Source organism: Anolis sagrei, chromosome 5 (assembly GCF_037176765.1).
Source record: "Anolis sagrei isolate rAnoSag1 chromosome 5, rAnoSag1.mat, whole genome shotgun sequence".
Classification (NCBI taxonomy): Eukaryota; Metazoa; Chordata; class Lepidosauria; order Squamata; family Dactyloidae; genus Anolis; species Anolis sagrei.
The window spans coordinates 35163553-35179715 of record NC_090025.1 but is presented as its reverse complement, the minus strand read 5'-3'; the positions used below and the strand labels follow the sequence as shown (position 1 = coordinate 35179715).

The window sequence follows — 16163 nt, the reverse complement described above, 5'->3', positions numbered from 1 at the left end:
ACAACAACAAACTGCATTTTTTCCCTTTCCTCCACCATTGCTCTCCTCTCGGCCGTGTTAACCTCTTCCCAATGCAAGGTCTTCTTAGCAGTGGGTGGGCAAGGCAGGAAACGGCAGGAGGCTTCAGAGGAGGCAACGCGCATGCCCAGAAGGGTGACTGACGCCAGCCCTGAATCGTGGCGGCTGCGGCGCGCGCCCCTTGCTCCCTCCCTCGCTCCCTCCCTCTGTGCTTCCCGGTCCAGCTGTAGCCTGGGCGCGCGCTCCCGACCGCCCTGTTAGACGTGGCAGTTCACTGAGCAGTTCCCGGGCGGAGAGATTGAGCGAGGAAGCCGGCTCTGTTTGCCTCTCGCTCTTTGGCAACAAGCAGCGGGCTTGGGACGCGGAGAGAAGCGCAGAGAGGAGGAAAGAAGAGGCACAAGAGCACTCGGTGAGGGACCTGCAAAAGGGAGAGACAGAGAGAGAGAGAGAGATCCAGATGGGAAGGGGAAAGGGATTTGCATCCAGCCTCGAAGGGAATGCCACCTGGACCAAAATGAAGTGCTAGGGTTGGGGATAGGCGCTTGCATCATCTTGGGAACATCCCATAGCATCAAAGCATCCAGGGATTGGAACTCCTCCATGATACCCCATGATTAGCATCTTCATTGAGGAATGAATGCAGTTTGACACCACTTTGCACTGCCATGCCTCAAGGAGATGCCAATTTTCCAAAGTCTCTGCTTTCTTTGGCACCTCCCCAAACTACAAAGCCCAGGATCCCATAGCACTGAGCCAAGTGGTGTCAAACCTGTGCTGATTCCACAGTGTAGACCTGCTCATAGCCGATCCAGAAGGTGACAATGGTGAGTTGGTCTGTTTCCTGCAACAAGTTGGGTGCATTCCAGTCCAGAATTCAATATATGACTTAATGCACTTGTTGCACACATTGGTGATCTTGGTTGTGATGTGTTGAGGTAGTTGTGCAAAATTATAAGCTCTATGTAGAATTAATGCACTTTGACACCATTTGAACTGTAATGGCTTTAAAGCAAGCACGGGCAAACTTGGGCCCTCCAGATGTTTTGGACTTTGACTCCCATAATTCCTAACAGCCTCAGGCTTAAGTGGCTGAGGGGGAAAAGAAAAGGGCCTGAGGCTGTTAGGAATTGTACAGCACACAACTCCCATGTTACGCCAGCTCCACTGGCTCCCAGTTTGCTACTGAGCACAATTCAGAGTGCTGGCTTTGGCCTATAAAGCCCTAAATGGTCTGGTCCAATTTACCTGTCCGAATGCATCTCCCCTTATGAACCACCATGGAGATTAAGATCTTCAGGAGAGGCCCTGCTCTTGGTCCCGCCACCATCACAGGTGCATTTGGCAAGGACGAGAGACAGGGCCTTCTCAATGATTGCCCCTCAGCTATGGAACTCCCTTCCTAATGAGATCAGGTCAGCCCCCTCCCTCTTGTCCTTTAGAAGGATGATAAAAACGTGGCTGTGGGACCAAGCCTTTGTGACTGTGTAATGAAGCAGCAATAGGAACTCTTAGTATTCCAACCAAATTCGATATGATTTATTTTTTATTTAAAACTTTTATATCCCAACCTTCTTTACTTCTGTAGACCGGCTCACAGCAAGGATTCAATGCTAGTAATACAGTCTAAAAACATCATACAATAACAACAAGTTAAAATACATATAGATTAAATTACAAATAAGCCAAATCGCCAAGATAAAATCATGTCCAACTCAATCCGTATGTGTGGTCGATAACTTTGTTCTGTAGCCGGTCTCAACCATTATTCTGGAAATGCTTCCTTCCATAGCCAGGACTTCCTGAAGAACGGGGGGGGGGGGGCAGATCTGATATCAGTCAGGAGAGTTCCATAGCCGGGGGGCCACAACAGAAAAGGCCCTGTCTCTTGTTCCCGCCAGATGCGATTGCTAAAGTGGCGGGACTGAGAGCAGGGCCCTACCAGAAGAGCGTAATAGCCTTGATGGTTCATAGAGGAGAATACGTTCGGACAGGTAAATTGGGCCGGAACCGTATAGGGTTTTGTAGGTTAAAACCAGCACTTTGATTTGTGCTTGGAAGCTAATTGGCAGCCAGTGGAGCTGTACCCCGCTCCTGTTAGTAATCTGGCTGCTGAACGTTGGACTAATTGCCGCTTCTGGGAAGTCTTCAGAGGCAACCCCATGTAGAGAGCGTTGCAGTAGTGGTTGTTGAGACAGTTCTAACTAAAGGATTTTAACATCAAGATAAGCGATTTTAATGCTTTTGTATGTTTCGGCATTGAATGTTTGCTGTTTATATGTTGTGCTCCACCCTGAGTCCCCTTTAAATAAATAAATAAATAAATAAATAAATAAATAAATAAATAAATTGTGGGAGTCAAAGTCCAAAACACCTGGAGAGTCAAAGTTTGCCCATGCCTGCTTTGGACTCATGGTGGCTGCAGTTTTACAAAGTCCTTGGCCTTCTCCACCCAAGAGTGCTGCTGCCTCACTAAGCTACAGATCCCAGAATTCCATAGCATTGAGCCATGACAGTTAAAGTAGTGTCAAAGTGCATTATATCTACAGCACAGATGCACTCTTAAGGATGTCCAAGTTCTTTTCAAATGTTTGATCTATGCTTTGGAAATACGTCCCTACCCATAAGTATAGCAAAATCTACATGAATGATAGCTAAAGACCCTTGGAAAACCTTTTCAATGTCAATAGACTTGGTAAAATAGATTCACATTTATATGGAGCTTATGAGCAATATGGGAGCCCCTGGTGGTGCAGCAAGTTAAACTGCTGAGATGCTGAACTTGCTGACTGACAGGTCAGCAGTTTGAATCCAGGAAGCGGAGGTGAGCTCCCACTGCTAGCCCCAGCTTCAGCCAACTTAGCAGTTCGAAAACATGCAAATGTGAGTAGATCAATAAGTACCACTCTGGCAGGAAGGTAGTGGCGCTCCATGCAGTCATGCTGGCCACATGACCTTGGAGGTGTCTATGGACAACACCGGCTCTTTGGCTTAGAAACAGAGATGAGCATCACCCCACCCCCACCCCCACCCCCCCAGAGTTGGACATGACTAGACTTAATGTCAAGGGGAAACTTTTACCTTATGAGCAATATGAACAATTCTTTTGGGATAAGGAACAATTCAAGATAGAGAATTCAAGATGAAACAGGTCATTTAGGTACGTACGGAGTGCTCATTCCTTTGTTGGAAAGTGGTATGTTGGTAAAATAGGACACTGTCAGAAGGATGTCAGCCAGACACTGAGGATTGTATTGAACTGTGACTGCTAAATGTGCAATGAGCCCTTGGCAATGGCTGGGATTTTGTTCCCAGGTGCCCCATGAATCCCAAAATCTATGGATGCATTAGTACCATTATGTACAATGGTGAAGTAAAATGGTGTCCCTTATATAAAATGGCAAAATCAAGGTTTGCTTTTGGGATTTTTTTTAGAGAGGGAAGGATATTTTCAGGTCATGGATGGTGGAATCCATTGATGCTAAATAAATGGACATGAGGGAACTGACTTTACTACAAAAACATTCAAACTCAGATTGTTATAAGACTGTGAATAAAGCATCTGGGGCTGGATCTACACTGCCATATAATCCAATTTAAATGTGCATGATACGGTCAGTATAGACCAGTGATTCCCAACCTTTGGTCCTCCTTCAGCTCCCACAATTCCTGATAGCTGGCAAGCTGGCTGGGTCTTCTGGATGTTGAAGTCCAAAACAACTGGAGGACCAACGGTTGGGAACCACAGGTATAGACCTATATACTACAGTTCAGTGAACCACCTCAGAACTTAAGATCTTCTGCGGAGGCCCTATTCTCGGTCCCACCTCCTTTGCAGGTGTGACTAGTGGGGATGAGAGACGGGGCCTTCTCAGTGGTGGCCTCTCAGCTGTGGAAGTCCCTTCCCAATGATATTAGATCAACTCCCTCCCTCCTGACCATCAGAAAGAAACTGAAAACTTGGCTATGACACCAAGCCTTTGGAGAATAGTCAGTACAATAGGCAGCAATGAAGTAAGCGTAATACAACTGGAATGACTTCTGGACTGTGACTTCAGATATTGTATCTGTTGTTTGTATGGCATTGAATACTGCCAACTTGGAAGCCACTCAAAGTCCCTTTCAGAGTGAGAAGATTGGGGTAAAATATGGTTAATAAATAAATAAATAAAAAATTAAACTGCATTATACACAAGCCATATAATGCAGATTTAAACTGCTTAATATGGCAGTGTAGAGCCATCCTGACATATAAATCTGATTTACATAATTAGCTTATATGCCATAAGAACACCATCTCCTGCACCTTATGACCACCAACTTTTTTTTTTAAAAAAAAAGTCATTTTTGTGATGGACAAGTACATCCTGGGTAAGTCCTGCCAAACGGGGCTACATGGAGCATGGAAAAGGGGGCATACAACTATGTGCCATGCATGCCAGTCCACACATCCACATGGGAAATTGTCTTTGCTTCTGGAACTGCCACTTCATATCTTCTGATTTTCCAGTGATTGTTTGAAGTTTACCTTGATACCGAATGTAGTGTTTTTATTTCTTATTGATTTGATGTGAATGAATCTTCTTTGTTGATATTATCTGCCTCTTCCTTTTGGAATACACAACTCAGCTTTTTGGCCTAGACAACACATGACCTAAGAACTTTTCTAACCTGAGACCTGGAATGCAATTGGGAGGGGGGCTGCTCTCGGTTCACCTGCTTCGCAAGTGCGGTTGGTGAGGACGAGAGACAGGACCTTCTCATTGGTGGCTCCTTGACTTTGGAACTCTCTCTCCAGTAAGATTAGATCGGAACCCTCCCCCCGGACTTTAGAAAGAGAACAAAGACATGGTTATTGAATCAAGCTTTTGACTAGTAAAGTAATGCAGTACAAGCAGTAAATATGGAATATGTGTAATTGAAATCTGGAATGGCCTGATCTATGTGTTTGTATCATGTGATTTTAATGTTTTTATTAAGTGTTTTCAATTTTTATTCTTCTTGTTTAAATGTTCTATTATCCCATGGATAATTTGTCCTATTGTATTTTATGCTTAGTCATATGTTGTTTCATTTATGATTTGGTTTATGTATGCAAGGCATTGAATTTTGCCATTATTTTTGTAAACCACATTGAATCCCCCCCCCAGGAGGTGAGAAAAGCGTTATGTAAATACTGTAAATAAATAATAATAAATAAGTATGCACTTTGGAGTTCTCTTGGATCTTGTCCTTCTCCTGAAATGTCAGGTGGAAGTGATGTTTGGTAATATCTTTGCTTGATTTCATGTGTTGACTGTACATTTTGGGAGAAATGATCTGGTCATAGGGATTCATTCTTTAATTCTTCTTCTTATAGATCAGGGATTGGCAAACTTCATCCCTCCAGGTGTTTTGGACTTCAACTGGAAGGCCAAAGTTTGCCCATGCCTGTTATAGATCATTGTGGTATATTCTATGTAAGGTTTCCTTGCAAGACATCTGATCCTTGCTTCATTTAAGTCTTCTTTTGATCCATGGTCATCAATCTTCCTACAGTTAAAGATTGATGTCTAATGGTACGTCATACCTTGTTGCTACATTGTTTGTGTGTGTGTGTGTGTACTATTTAATGTATCATGACTTTTAAATATTTGTTTGCTATATATACATTTGTTGCTTTTGTAGACTGTGTGAGAACAGTACAACAATTTCACTCTCATCCAGTATGTGTCTAGGACTAGGTCTAATTCAAAATACTTCCTTCAAATATGGAAAGAAGCAGCCCCCGAGATACTCAAATTTGAATTGTTTCAAGTATCTCATGGAGTGCTTCCTTCCATATTTACCTCCCTATAAACTGAAATTATTATTGCAAGTGCTGTTAAACATCACGTTGGGAATCTCAATTGGTGGGTACCTGAGACAGTGCCCTTTCTGTAGCTGGACAGATTGGCTCCCTCTTTGTTCTGCTTTAGGCAGCCAATAAAGACTGTTCAGTTGCATGAGATAGTTTATAGTCAACTGTCTGCTCTTTAATTTTAATGGATGCTCCTAAATTTTATCTATCTATCTATAAACTTTTCATGTTGGTTTTTTTTTTTTTTGGTTGCATTGATATGTGGGCCTCCAAGGAGAAAATGGAGTTACATCAATTCAAGAAATAAATACATTCTAATGAAAATTCACATTGTGAAAAGTTTTATGTGAGAATCCCAAAGTTTTGATCTGACTTGCATATTATGGCCAATGTCAGGACTATTCGCTGGGCTCACAGACTCCAACACCATTTTTCACTTCCTTGTTTGCAAGAATTATGGTTTGCTGTGATGTCTAATGCAAGTAAATGGTTCACTGCAAATCATAGTATGCCAGCAAACTAGAATTGGAAACCATGGATTTATAAAAACTGCTGCATGGGGTGAGTGTATGTATGTATGTATGTATGTAATAATAATTCCATTGATTTGGATGTGGCATCAAGTAGGAAGATGGGAAAAGGATTGCTTGCAAGGGAAGGAAAAAGCTGCCACAAAGGAAGAAAGAAAGAAACCAGACTTTTGTCAGCTTTGTTGAGAACACCAGCTCCTTTCTTCATAAAATGTAACTCTTTTCATACTTGCCTAGGTCCTTTCTTTTCTTTCTTGTTATCTATCTAGGTCAGCGGTTCTCAACCTGGGAGTCCCCAGGTGTTTTGGCCTACAAGTCCCAGAAATCTCAGCCAGTTTACCAATTGTTAGGATTTCTGAGAGCTGAAGGCCAAAAACATCTGGGGATCCACTGGTCTGGGTGTATGTGGTTTTTAAGCAGAATCAGTTTTGGGAGGATGGTTAAAGAGAAGTGGAGAAGCGCAAGACTTTCATTGTTGGATTGTGGTGTATCTCCAAGAAGTAGTGCTGGGAAAGATCAAGTTTCTAGCTGATCCTACTATAGTTGTGACAGCCTGCTTACAACAGGCAAAGTAATCAGCAGCTGCCTATGGAATCTCTTGCTGAGAACAAATAAACTTGTCTCACCAGCTACACTTGACATGTTTAAAAAAACCCTGTAAACCTATAAATTGCTTTTCATTTTAGAAATAATTCTTTCAATGAATGACAAAAAAGAAAAAAAGAGAATCTGCAAGACTTGGGCATGATGGTCAAACAGTTTCTACATGGAAGTATCTACTTATACTTATACTTATAGCCTGAATACATTAGAAAATGGTAATAGATGGATTTCCTTCTTAACCCAAGGGAGTAATTATAAAGGTACAGAACATTCACTACATCAAAAAGAGTTGCAGAGGTTACATGGATGTATTAAAGCCAGTGTGGTATAATGGTTTGAGTTTTGGGCTAGGATTCAAATCTCTGCTTGGTCGTGGAAAGTCACTAATCCTTAGAGAAGTCAATGGCAAACACACCCTGAATAAAATTGTCAAGAAAACCATAGGATAGGATAGAAATGACTTGAAAGACACACCAACAAAACAAACATGCCCACATTTCAGCAGAGTAAGTTCAAATGACAAATGATATTACTCTTCTAGTCCAAGGTATTATCAGCTCTTGCACTTTTCTTCCAGGCCCTGTCCTGAAACTATTGCACTAGCTCCTATCCCTCCGAGCTCAGTATTTATTACTGTTCAGGCTAATGATTGTTTTATGATGTTGTGTTATATTTTATGCTGCGTTTATCTTTGAGTCCCTTCAGGGAGATGGAGGTGGGGTATAAAAATAAAGTTATTATAATATTATATATGCCCAGAGTTTCCAACTACTTAAGCAGAAGTTTTAGTGCTATTTTATGTTTCTTCTAATTCAGATCTTAAGAAAGTCACATTAGTCAGGAAGCATGGTCAATTGCTGATATTTTGGACCATAGTTTCCAGATTCCCCAAACCATTGGCCATTCCAGTGAAAGATTCCAGGTGTTCTCCAAGTTCTAGTTTGATTGTGGGTGATTGATTATTTGTACTGGTGTGTTGTATGCCTTGTGAAATTGTATCTGTCTAGAATTTTTATTGAAGACAAGAGGGAGGGGGTTTAATTCTACAGATTATCTCAGGTACTTAAAATGTAATAGAAAGTACATTCATGTCACTGAGTCAGCATTGTTTTGTTTGCATGTCTGAGGTTTCTTGGTTTCATGTCCTTTCGATTTGTATTGGAAGTCTGACGTGGCACACTTTCTTTGCTGGCACTGAACTATTCAGGAAGTAGTTTGCTTTGCTAAGACTTTGGTGAGAGTTAACTCCTACAACCACCTTAAACATCATGCTTTGTAGTAGCCAGTAAACCAGCAGTACAGGTGCTTCAATAGTGAATATTAAGTGAAGTTACTGAAATTATCAGAACTGAAGCTCACATTTAGTTCTACCTAGAAAGAAGGAGGGATCCACACCTCAATACTGAGATCAACTAATTGGCACCTTCTCACTAGAAAGAGAGCTTGTCACCTGTAATTGCATGAACCTGAAATATCTTAACTCTTTAAAGTAACATCTAAAGTGTTCAACTTGCAAAAATATTCTCCCTCTCTCTCCCACTCTTTCTCTCTCTCTCTGCAAAAATGTTCTCCCTCTCCCTCCCTCTCCCTCTCTCTGTGAATGTGTGTGTGTGTGTGTGTGTATGAATGATTCAGAGCAAAAACAAATATTCTGACTAAAGTGTGAGGCAATTTGTAATGCAGACAAACTTTTTACATTCACATTTCTGATCGAGAATAATGCTGATTAACATTACCTACAGTTTTAATATTCAGTAAGCTGTCTACAGTATATGTGGAACTATCTGTGAATATTATACTTTCTGTAATTGGATATTTTCTGGTAGTCAACATGATCCATATTTCATCTACTTTTTAAGAAACAGGACAAAGTCATTGGAATGGAGTTCCTTTCCCTTTTTATATAGTCTTGGCATGTGATGTGCTGTTTCTTCATACTTTGGTATTTATTTATTTATATAGAGTATTTATATTCCGCCTTTCTCACCCCGCAGGAACTCAGGGCAGATTACAGTGCATATATACATGGCAAACATTAAGTGACATTTAGACATTCAACATATATAGACAGACACAGAGGCATTTAACATTCCAGCTTTTTCTTTGATGGAGTACTTCCTCATTCTTCTACGCACTGCTGAAAGATTTTATGGCATTGTAAATTAGTTAAATTAGCCATAAAGCAGTACCTAAATTTCCTACTTGATAGATGCAACTGTCTTTCAGACTGGATAGTTCGACAGCAAACAGGTTCATCACTTCCCAAAGACTCCATTTGGTTTCACACATGAAAAAAAATGCTGCTGAGTTATCCCTTACAAACTTGAACAGATAATCCCCTAAATAATGCCATATTTGCATTTTGACAGAGTTAAGGACTTAATGTCTCATTTTGAGGGCTCTTGAAAAATATCCATTGGTTGTCACAAAGTGTTTAATTGGACCAGTCTCCATGCTTGAGGCATGTTGTAGCTTTATGAAATGGCTGTGAGGTTTAGTGGTTAATATCAGAGCTATTTATATATGGTGCTTTACAATAAGAGGTTTGTCAGGTGCCTGACCCAAAGAGTTTCCTATCTGAAATAGACAAGAGGGAAAGGAAGCATGGGTAAGCAGAGGAGGAAAAATAAATAATTATTTCAATGTATATACTTTTGGTTTGGGTAACATAAGATATAGGGACTAGACTTCAAAGAAGAGGCATGGCACAGAGGCCTTTGGATAATTATGTATGTGGAACCACATAGAACTAAGCAGGTAAATACAGAAGTTCTGAAGGGAAGGCAGGAAGGTTATAACGGATCTAAGAGAGCACAGAAGGCTGATGTAGGGACATAAGGCAGGGAATTATCTGGTCAAAGCAATGAGAAGTGAAACATTTTAATACAGATTGCTGAACTAAAGTTGGTGAACAGAGCAGAGATGTCAGAAACCAAGAGTGAAGATTGTACTAAATGTTAGTGTTGGTAAAAAAAAAAAAATACTTGGATGCATTTTGGAATATATTTTAAATGGTTTCTAAATAGTTATCTGATCAAGTTGCTTCATTTCACATGTCCATATTGTTAGTTTTGGATGAAAGTTTGCTGAAACATTGTCTACTATGAATTATTGACATATTATAATTATAGGGAGAGCAGGACACCCCTATTAAAGCAGCTCCACTGGTTGCCGATAGGTTTTTGGTCCCAATTCAAGGTGCAAGTTATGACTTACAAACCCTAAATGGTTTGGGTCCTGCCTATCTTTGTGACCGCACCTTCCCCTATGAACCAGCATGGGCTCTAAAATCTGCCAGGGAGTCCCGCCGTTCGATCCAACCACTGTCACAAGCATGATTGGGACAAGGGAGAGGGCTTCTCAATGTTGACCCCTTCCCTGGCTCTGGAACTCCGTCCCCAGGGAGATTAGGCAAGTCCCCACACTGTCCTCCTTTTGCAGGTACCTGAAAACCTGGATGTTTCAGCTAGCATTTGAGAACAGCTAGTTCTAAATGCCCGGTCTCTAGTTCACCTGATAATATTTTGTTCTCTGCACATTGTCCAATACCCTGGCCCTATGGTATGCTGGTTTGCACTGTCCCATGATAGTGCCCTTTTTATTGTATGGTCATGTCCATTGTATTACTGGTTATTGGTTTTGTTGAACATTGTTTTGAGTTTTAACATTGCTGTTTTATATTCTTATGTTTTATTTCTGTTTTATCTGGATTGTTACATTTTACTATGCTCTTATATTATTTGTGTTTTTGTTTTAATGGATTGTTTTGCTTTTATGTTTTGTGGGCATTTTGACCCATATGTAAGCCCAAATCCCTTTGGGGAGATAGTTGCGGGATATAAGAATAACATTGTTTTTATTGTTGTTGTTGTTGTTGTTGTTATTTCCTATAAAGTTGTCTAAATCAAGAAATATGTCCAGCTTTTAGAAACAAAACTTTTTTTGTTTTTGCTAAAAGTAACTGTGATTTCATCAGTATCATCTACCTGTGCTTTCCGGGTTTTTTTTTTTTTTTTTAGTGGAAAAACGAGATTGTGTCAGCAATTTTGATACAAGAAAACATCAGTGTGCTTTCTCCAGATCAAAATCTGGTCACTATTACACCAAAGAACTAACGAATGGAATGTTGTCCTTCTGACTTTGAACGGTGCTATTGTGTTATGAATCTCATCCTATTTCTTACTTATGCTATACATCAGTTAATTAATTACAGTTAAATAACTTTCTTTTCCTGTTTTTAATGGCAGGATTTTCTTTAAAAATACAACACTGCTGAAATGAATCAGCAAGGATATGTTGCAATGCCTCCATATTCTCAATCCCAGCCAGGAATGGGAGGATTTTCACCTGGATTTGGTCAACCTGTTTCTTCTCCCCTATATGGACACTATGGTGAATCAAACCCATCGTCATCTGTACCTCAATCAGGTAGATTAGCATTATAGCAAAGACTGTATATAACTTGTTTGTATAACATAGGGGCAAACTAAGGCCCTCCAAGGTACTTTACCTGGCCCCTGCCCTAAACATTAGACAAGGAAACAACTTGAAGGCACACAACAACAACTATTTTCATTAACTTGACTATCTCATCAGCCAGAAGCAGGCCCACACTTTCAATTGAAATTCTATTAAGTTTATGTTGGTTAAAATTGATATTCATTTTAAATATTGTATTGTTCTTTCATGTTTGTTTGCACTACAAATAAGATGTGTGTAGTGTGTATAGGAATGTGTTTATATGTTTGTTTGTTTTATCAAACTAGAGTCCTCCACCCTCCCAACATTGTGAGGGACAGTAGAGCGGCTCTCATCTTTAAAAGTTTGAGGATCGCTGGTATAAAACTTACAGAACTGAGCCTGTTTAAGTGAATGCATTTCTATTCTAACACCCACCTAAGTGACCCCAAATCCACCCTGAAGGGTTGGAGACACTCCAGAGCAGATTTGTATTGTATATGTGTTTATACAGTTGGGAAGGAAAAGGGGAAGATTGTGTTCTTATGTGCTTGTGAGGTTATGTGCTTGTGAGATTGGAAGAAACTCTTGTTCTTACAGAATCTTTTCTCTTTGGAAGACTACAGTATAATGTAATTACTTATTTTAGGACAAAACCTGTGCTCAGCCCACTTAATCTTGATTATGATATCAATGGAATGAATAAGGACCTTGTCATAAAGCCTGCTGGAATTGCCATGGATCATGGAGAATCTGGAGGTGCCCGTCAGTGGGAATGGATAACCAGTTGCCCCATGCCCCGAATTGTCCGGCTTATCAGCATGCCAACTCTTGGTGGGAGGAAGCTTCAATTTTGCAGCTTTCCCCCATTGCTTCTGGTGCAACTCAGGAATTTCCAGTGTTGCTATGGCACTGGCATATGCCATTTTCACTATAGTTTACCCACAGAGCCCTGCTGGAAGTTCCTCTGCATCATGGGATGGGAGTCAGTGGACTCTGTGGGTGAACCATGGCTGAACTGGCATATGCTTCCGAAGTAAGCCCTGTCTGATGAAATCATCTATCTCATTCATTTGAATGAATCTGCTCTAGAGGGGACTAACATTGTATCTGAATCATTGTTCCTCCTTTGCACCTAGGGATAAGGGAAAAGAACTAGGTGGAAAATATGTTTCCTTTTTATTTTAGACTTTGGTCATGTGTACCAAATGAATGGAAATCAGTTCTTATTAACTTTACTCTTATCTATGTGTCATTTAGCTATGCTGAAAACAAATGTGCCTTTTGGGTCTGCTGCTCCCATTGGACCACCTCCTCAAAGCACTCACCAGTTTAACCAGATGAATCTTCAAAATGGTCCCAGCAGCACAGCACAACAGTTGCACAGGTATTTTTAATTTAAAAAATATGGTTGAAATCATCATTTTTTTTAAAAAAAATGTCATGCATAATTGGTTTTTTAATCTATCAAGAGCTTTTGTGATAATACAAACCATACAAGGTCACTTCAAGCCCTAGGCATGGTCACAGACTATTTGGGTGTTTCATTCTAAAGCAGATGGTTGGAGAAAGATCTTGAAGTACTTCAAACAACTTCAGATTGTAGTTACCAAATTTCATCGCATAATAGTCACACTTTTTGTTCCTTTTTTTGGTAAAAAGGGGGTGGGTGGGTGGATGGGTAGATAGGCAAACGAGTGAGTGGATTATGTACCCTTGCTGAAAGGGGAGGACAAGTAGATAAAGTTCTTTTGGGCAGGACAACAAGACCAGTGGAAGGGAATGTTAATGGGGATGCTGTCTAAACCAAGGGTGCAACTATTATGTGAGGAATCCTAAAATACCAAATTTGACACTAAAAAAAGGGGGGGTGTGACTATTATGGATGGCGACTATTATGCGATCAAATACAGTACTTCAGATCTATGCACTGATTATGGAAGCCTGTCACCAGGTGACCAAAACTGGTACTGCAGGCTTCAAACACACACACACACACACACACACACACACACACATATATATATACACACACACACACACACACACACTTAAAATTACCATCTGATGAATACCTCTGTGGTCTCCTTAGCATGCACACCATCTTTCAAGTATTCAGGTTTTAAATGCTCTATTCACTACATAATTATAGTAGTGTTATTCCACTTGAATTGTCATAGTGCAGTTTGTGGATTTAGGAATTTGTAGTTTGATGAGGCAGTAGAAGTCTCTACCTGAGAATTCTAAATGCTTTATGGGCCACTGAAGATCCCAGGATTTCTACATGGAATGTAGTACTATCATTGTGTCGTGTGAACGGGCCCTAGGTTTTGAACATAGATATTCACTCACAATCTTCTTTTGTTATAATAGATGACTACTTAAATTAACTTCCCCCAAAAAAGCTATGTATGCTCAATATGAATAAGAATTTTGTAACTCTGAGAATTTCTGATTTTTTCCCCTAAGGCTGCTACTTTGTATACTGTAGGGAAAAAAATAGTATGCAATCATCAGTAATTTTTCCCAACTAGGTTTAACAGCAGCTTTGAGGAGTACAATTATGATTGGGGAAAATGATGTAAGAGAAGGAATTAAATTCTTTCCTTATTATCACTACTGCCTTGATAAATCACGTCCTTGTTTCCCCACCCAGCTGATTTTCTAAGTTCTCATAGCATAATCTTCTGTCTGAATCTAACAATGGTCTTACCAATTCTCGCTAACTCTGAGATTTTAGCAGTGAAATCCTATCTTGATTTAGTTGAAAGTTCGCTTCCTCCTACGCTTTCATGTACAACATATTATATGTTTAGAGCTCAATATTTACTTTCAGAGAAATAAAGCACTAGTTTTACTGCTGTGTTCTGGAATACCTATTAAGAAATGCCTGCATAAATCAGATTAATCAAGGGGAAAAGCCTAATTCTTTCATTCCTGGATCAAGCAATTATTAAGATTAGAGTCCAAGGCCTAATTTGATCCATATGTTTTGAGCACTGCAGCCATAATATGGAGCATATTCTATTGGCAGAGAATAACCTTTGACCTCTTTGCTTGATTTAAAAGATCAAAGTGGAAGATCCATGAGTAGAAGTTTAATCCTATTTCATTTCTCTTTGTTGCTTCTATGTTATTTTCTGAATGTTTAGGCAGGAATTAATCATACTGCATTTTATAGACATGGCAGGTTATTAATATCCTGGAGTATATATCATAATATGTATATAATGTCATGATGTGTTTCTTAGCTTGTTCATGTATAAAATATACTAACTGATAAGGAAAAACCATTTAAAGTTGAGTCTCATAAACGAGTTATTTCTTTCGCCCTCTCTTTCTCTCTCTTTCTCTTTCTTTACTTACTACCCCTCTCCCTCTCTGTAAGGCTTTTAGATTTGACTTTTGTAGTCTTTTGTATTTAAGAGATGTTTATAAAGGTAAATTGGATCATAGTTTTCCGGATTCTGTAAAGTTATTTTGTCTTACCAGGTTTCCAGGTTCTCACCCCTCGTATTGCCATCCATCACAGTCCTATCCAAATAACCCACCCTCTTCACCCTCAGTACAGCTAGCTAATCAGCTTGGCAACATGCAAATAAATAATTATGGTAAGTATTGCATGATCCTCCAGGAACACTATTGAGAGATAATGTGCTTAGAACAAAAATAGCAAATTGATCCATTGCCAATATAACATGAGTTATCCTTATCTCTTACCAATTTCAATGTGAAAAATTAGTCATGTCCAACATGACTATTTTGATGAGCAAATCTAGGAGCAGGAGTAGGCAAATAAGTCTTGTGATGACTGAACGGATCTTCTGTTGACATAATTTCCTTCTGTTGGTTACCACTGAAATCAGTTGGCATTTGCTCCACAACTGTTCTGCTGGCAGAAGAGTCAAAACAAAAGAAAAATACATAAAGAGCTGAGTAACATCAAATCCAAAATTCATCATCCAAAGACTGAGCTACTGTGCAGCACAGTGTTAGATCAGGACAGTCCTGAAGAATTTCTACTGCTGACACACTGAAAAGGGTTTAGATCAGGCATGAGCAAACTTTAGCCCTCCAGGTGTTTTGGACTTCAATCTCCACAATTCCTAACAGCTTATCAGCTGTTAGAAATTGTGGGAGTTGAAGTCCAAAACACCGGGAGGACCGAAGTTTGCCCATGCCTTGTTTAGATGAAGCACAGCCTCAGCTGCCCTAGTGGCAGTAGTTCTGGCCATCAACTGTCTTGGTAAATTAGGATTGCACTAGTATTGTGGATTCAACCCATTGGGGTAAACTCCTGAAGGTTAGAAGGCCTTCCAGCAAGGCATGGACTATTGTATGAGGTTACTGTGGAGTTGGCAAAAAGTGACTATTGTCCTTTTAGAAAGAAGCTGTGAGAGATAACAGATCATTGCTGACCTCTGTTGACTTGATCATACCTGATGTATGCATGATACACCAGCATGACACACACATAACTGAACACTGAAAGTTTGGTTTTTTTTTAAAAAAAAAAAAAACATTATTCACAGCAAATAATAATGGGAAAATGAGTTGTCTTTTTCCCATGGATTTGCAACTTACTTTGTCTTGAGAACTCTTCAGAGAAGTGAGTTGAGCTATCACATTATGGCTCTGCATATATTTATTCAGAAGACAAATTTGCTAGGCCCAAATCCTCAGAAAGTTTGTAGGATAATTTGGATTCCAGATTTTGC

At 39.9% G+C, this 16163-nt stretch overlaps 1 protein-coding gene across 1 annotated transcript in view; it reads left to right on the top strand.

Annotated features, from left to right (window-relative positions):
- The first annotated feature begins 230 nt into the window (after nt 1-230).
- The window catches only part of SEC24D (SEC24 homolog D, COPII coat complex component), a 68724-nt gene continuing 52791 nt past the window's right edge, over nt 231-16163 (top strand). The window contains exons 1-4 of the mRNA XM_060779019.2: nt 231-427; nt 11235-11415; nt 12706-12832; nt 14938-15056. Coding sequence (XP_060635002.2) covers nt 11265-11415; nt 12706-12832; nt 14938-15056 — 397 coding nt within the window. The 5' untranslated portion in view covers nt 231-427; nt 11235-11264. The remainder of the gene's footprint in view (nt 428-11234; nt 11416-12705; nt 12833-14937; nt 15057-16163) is intronic.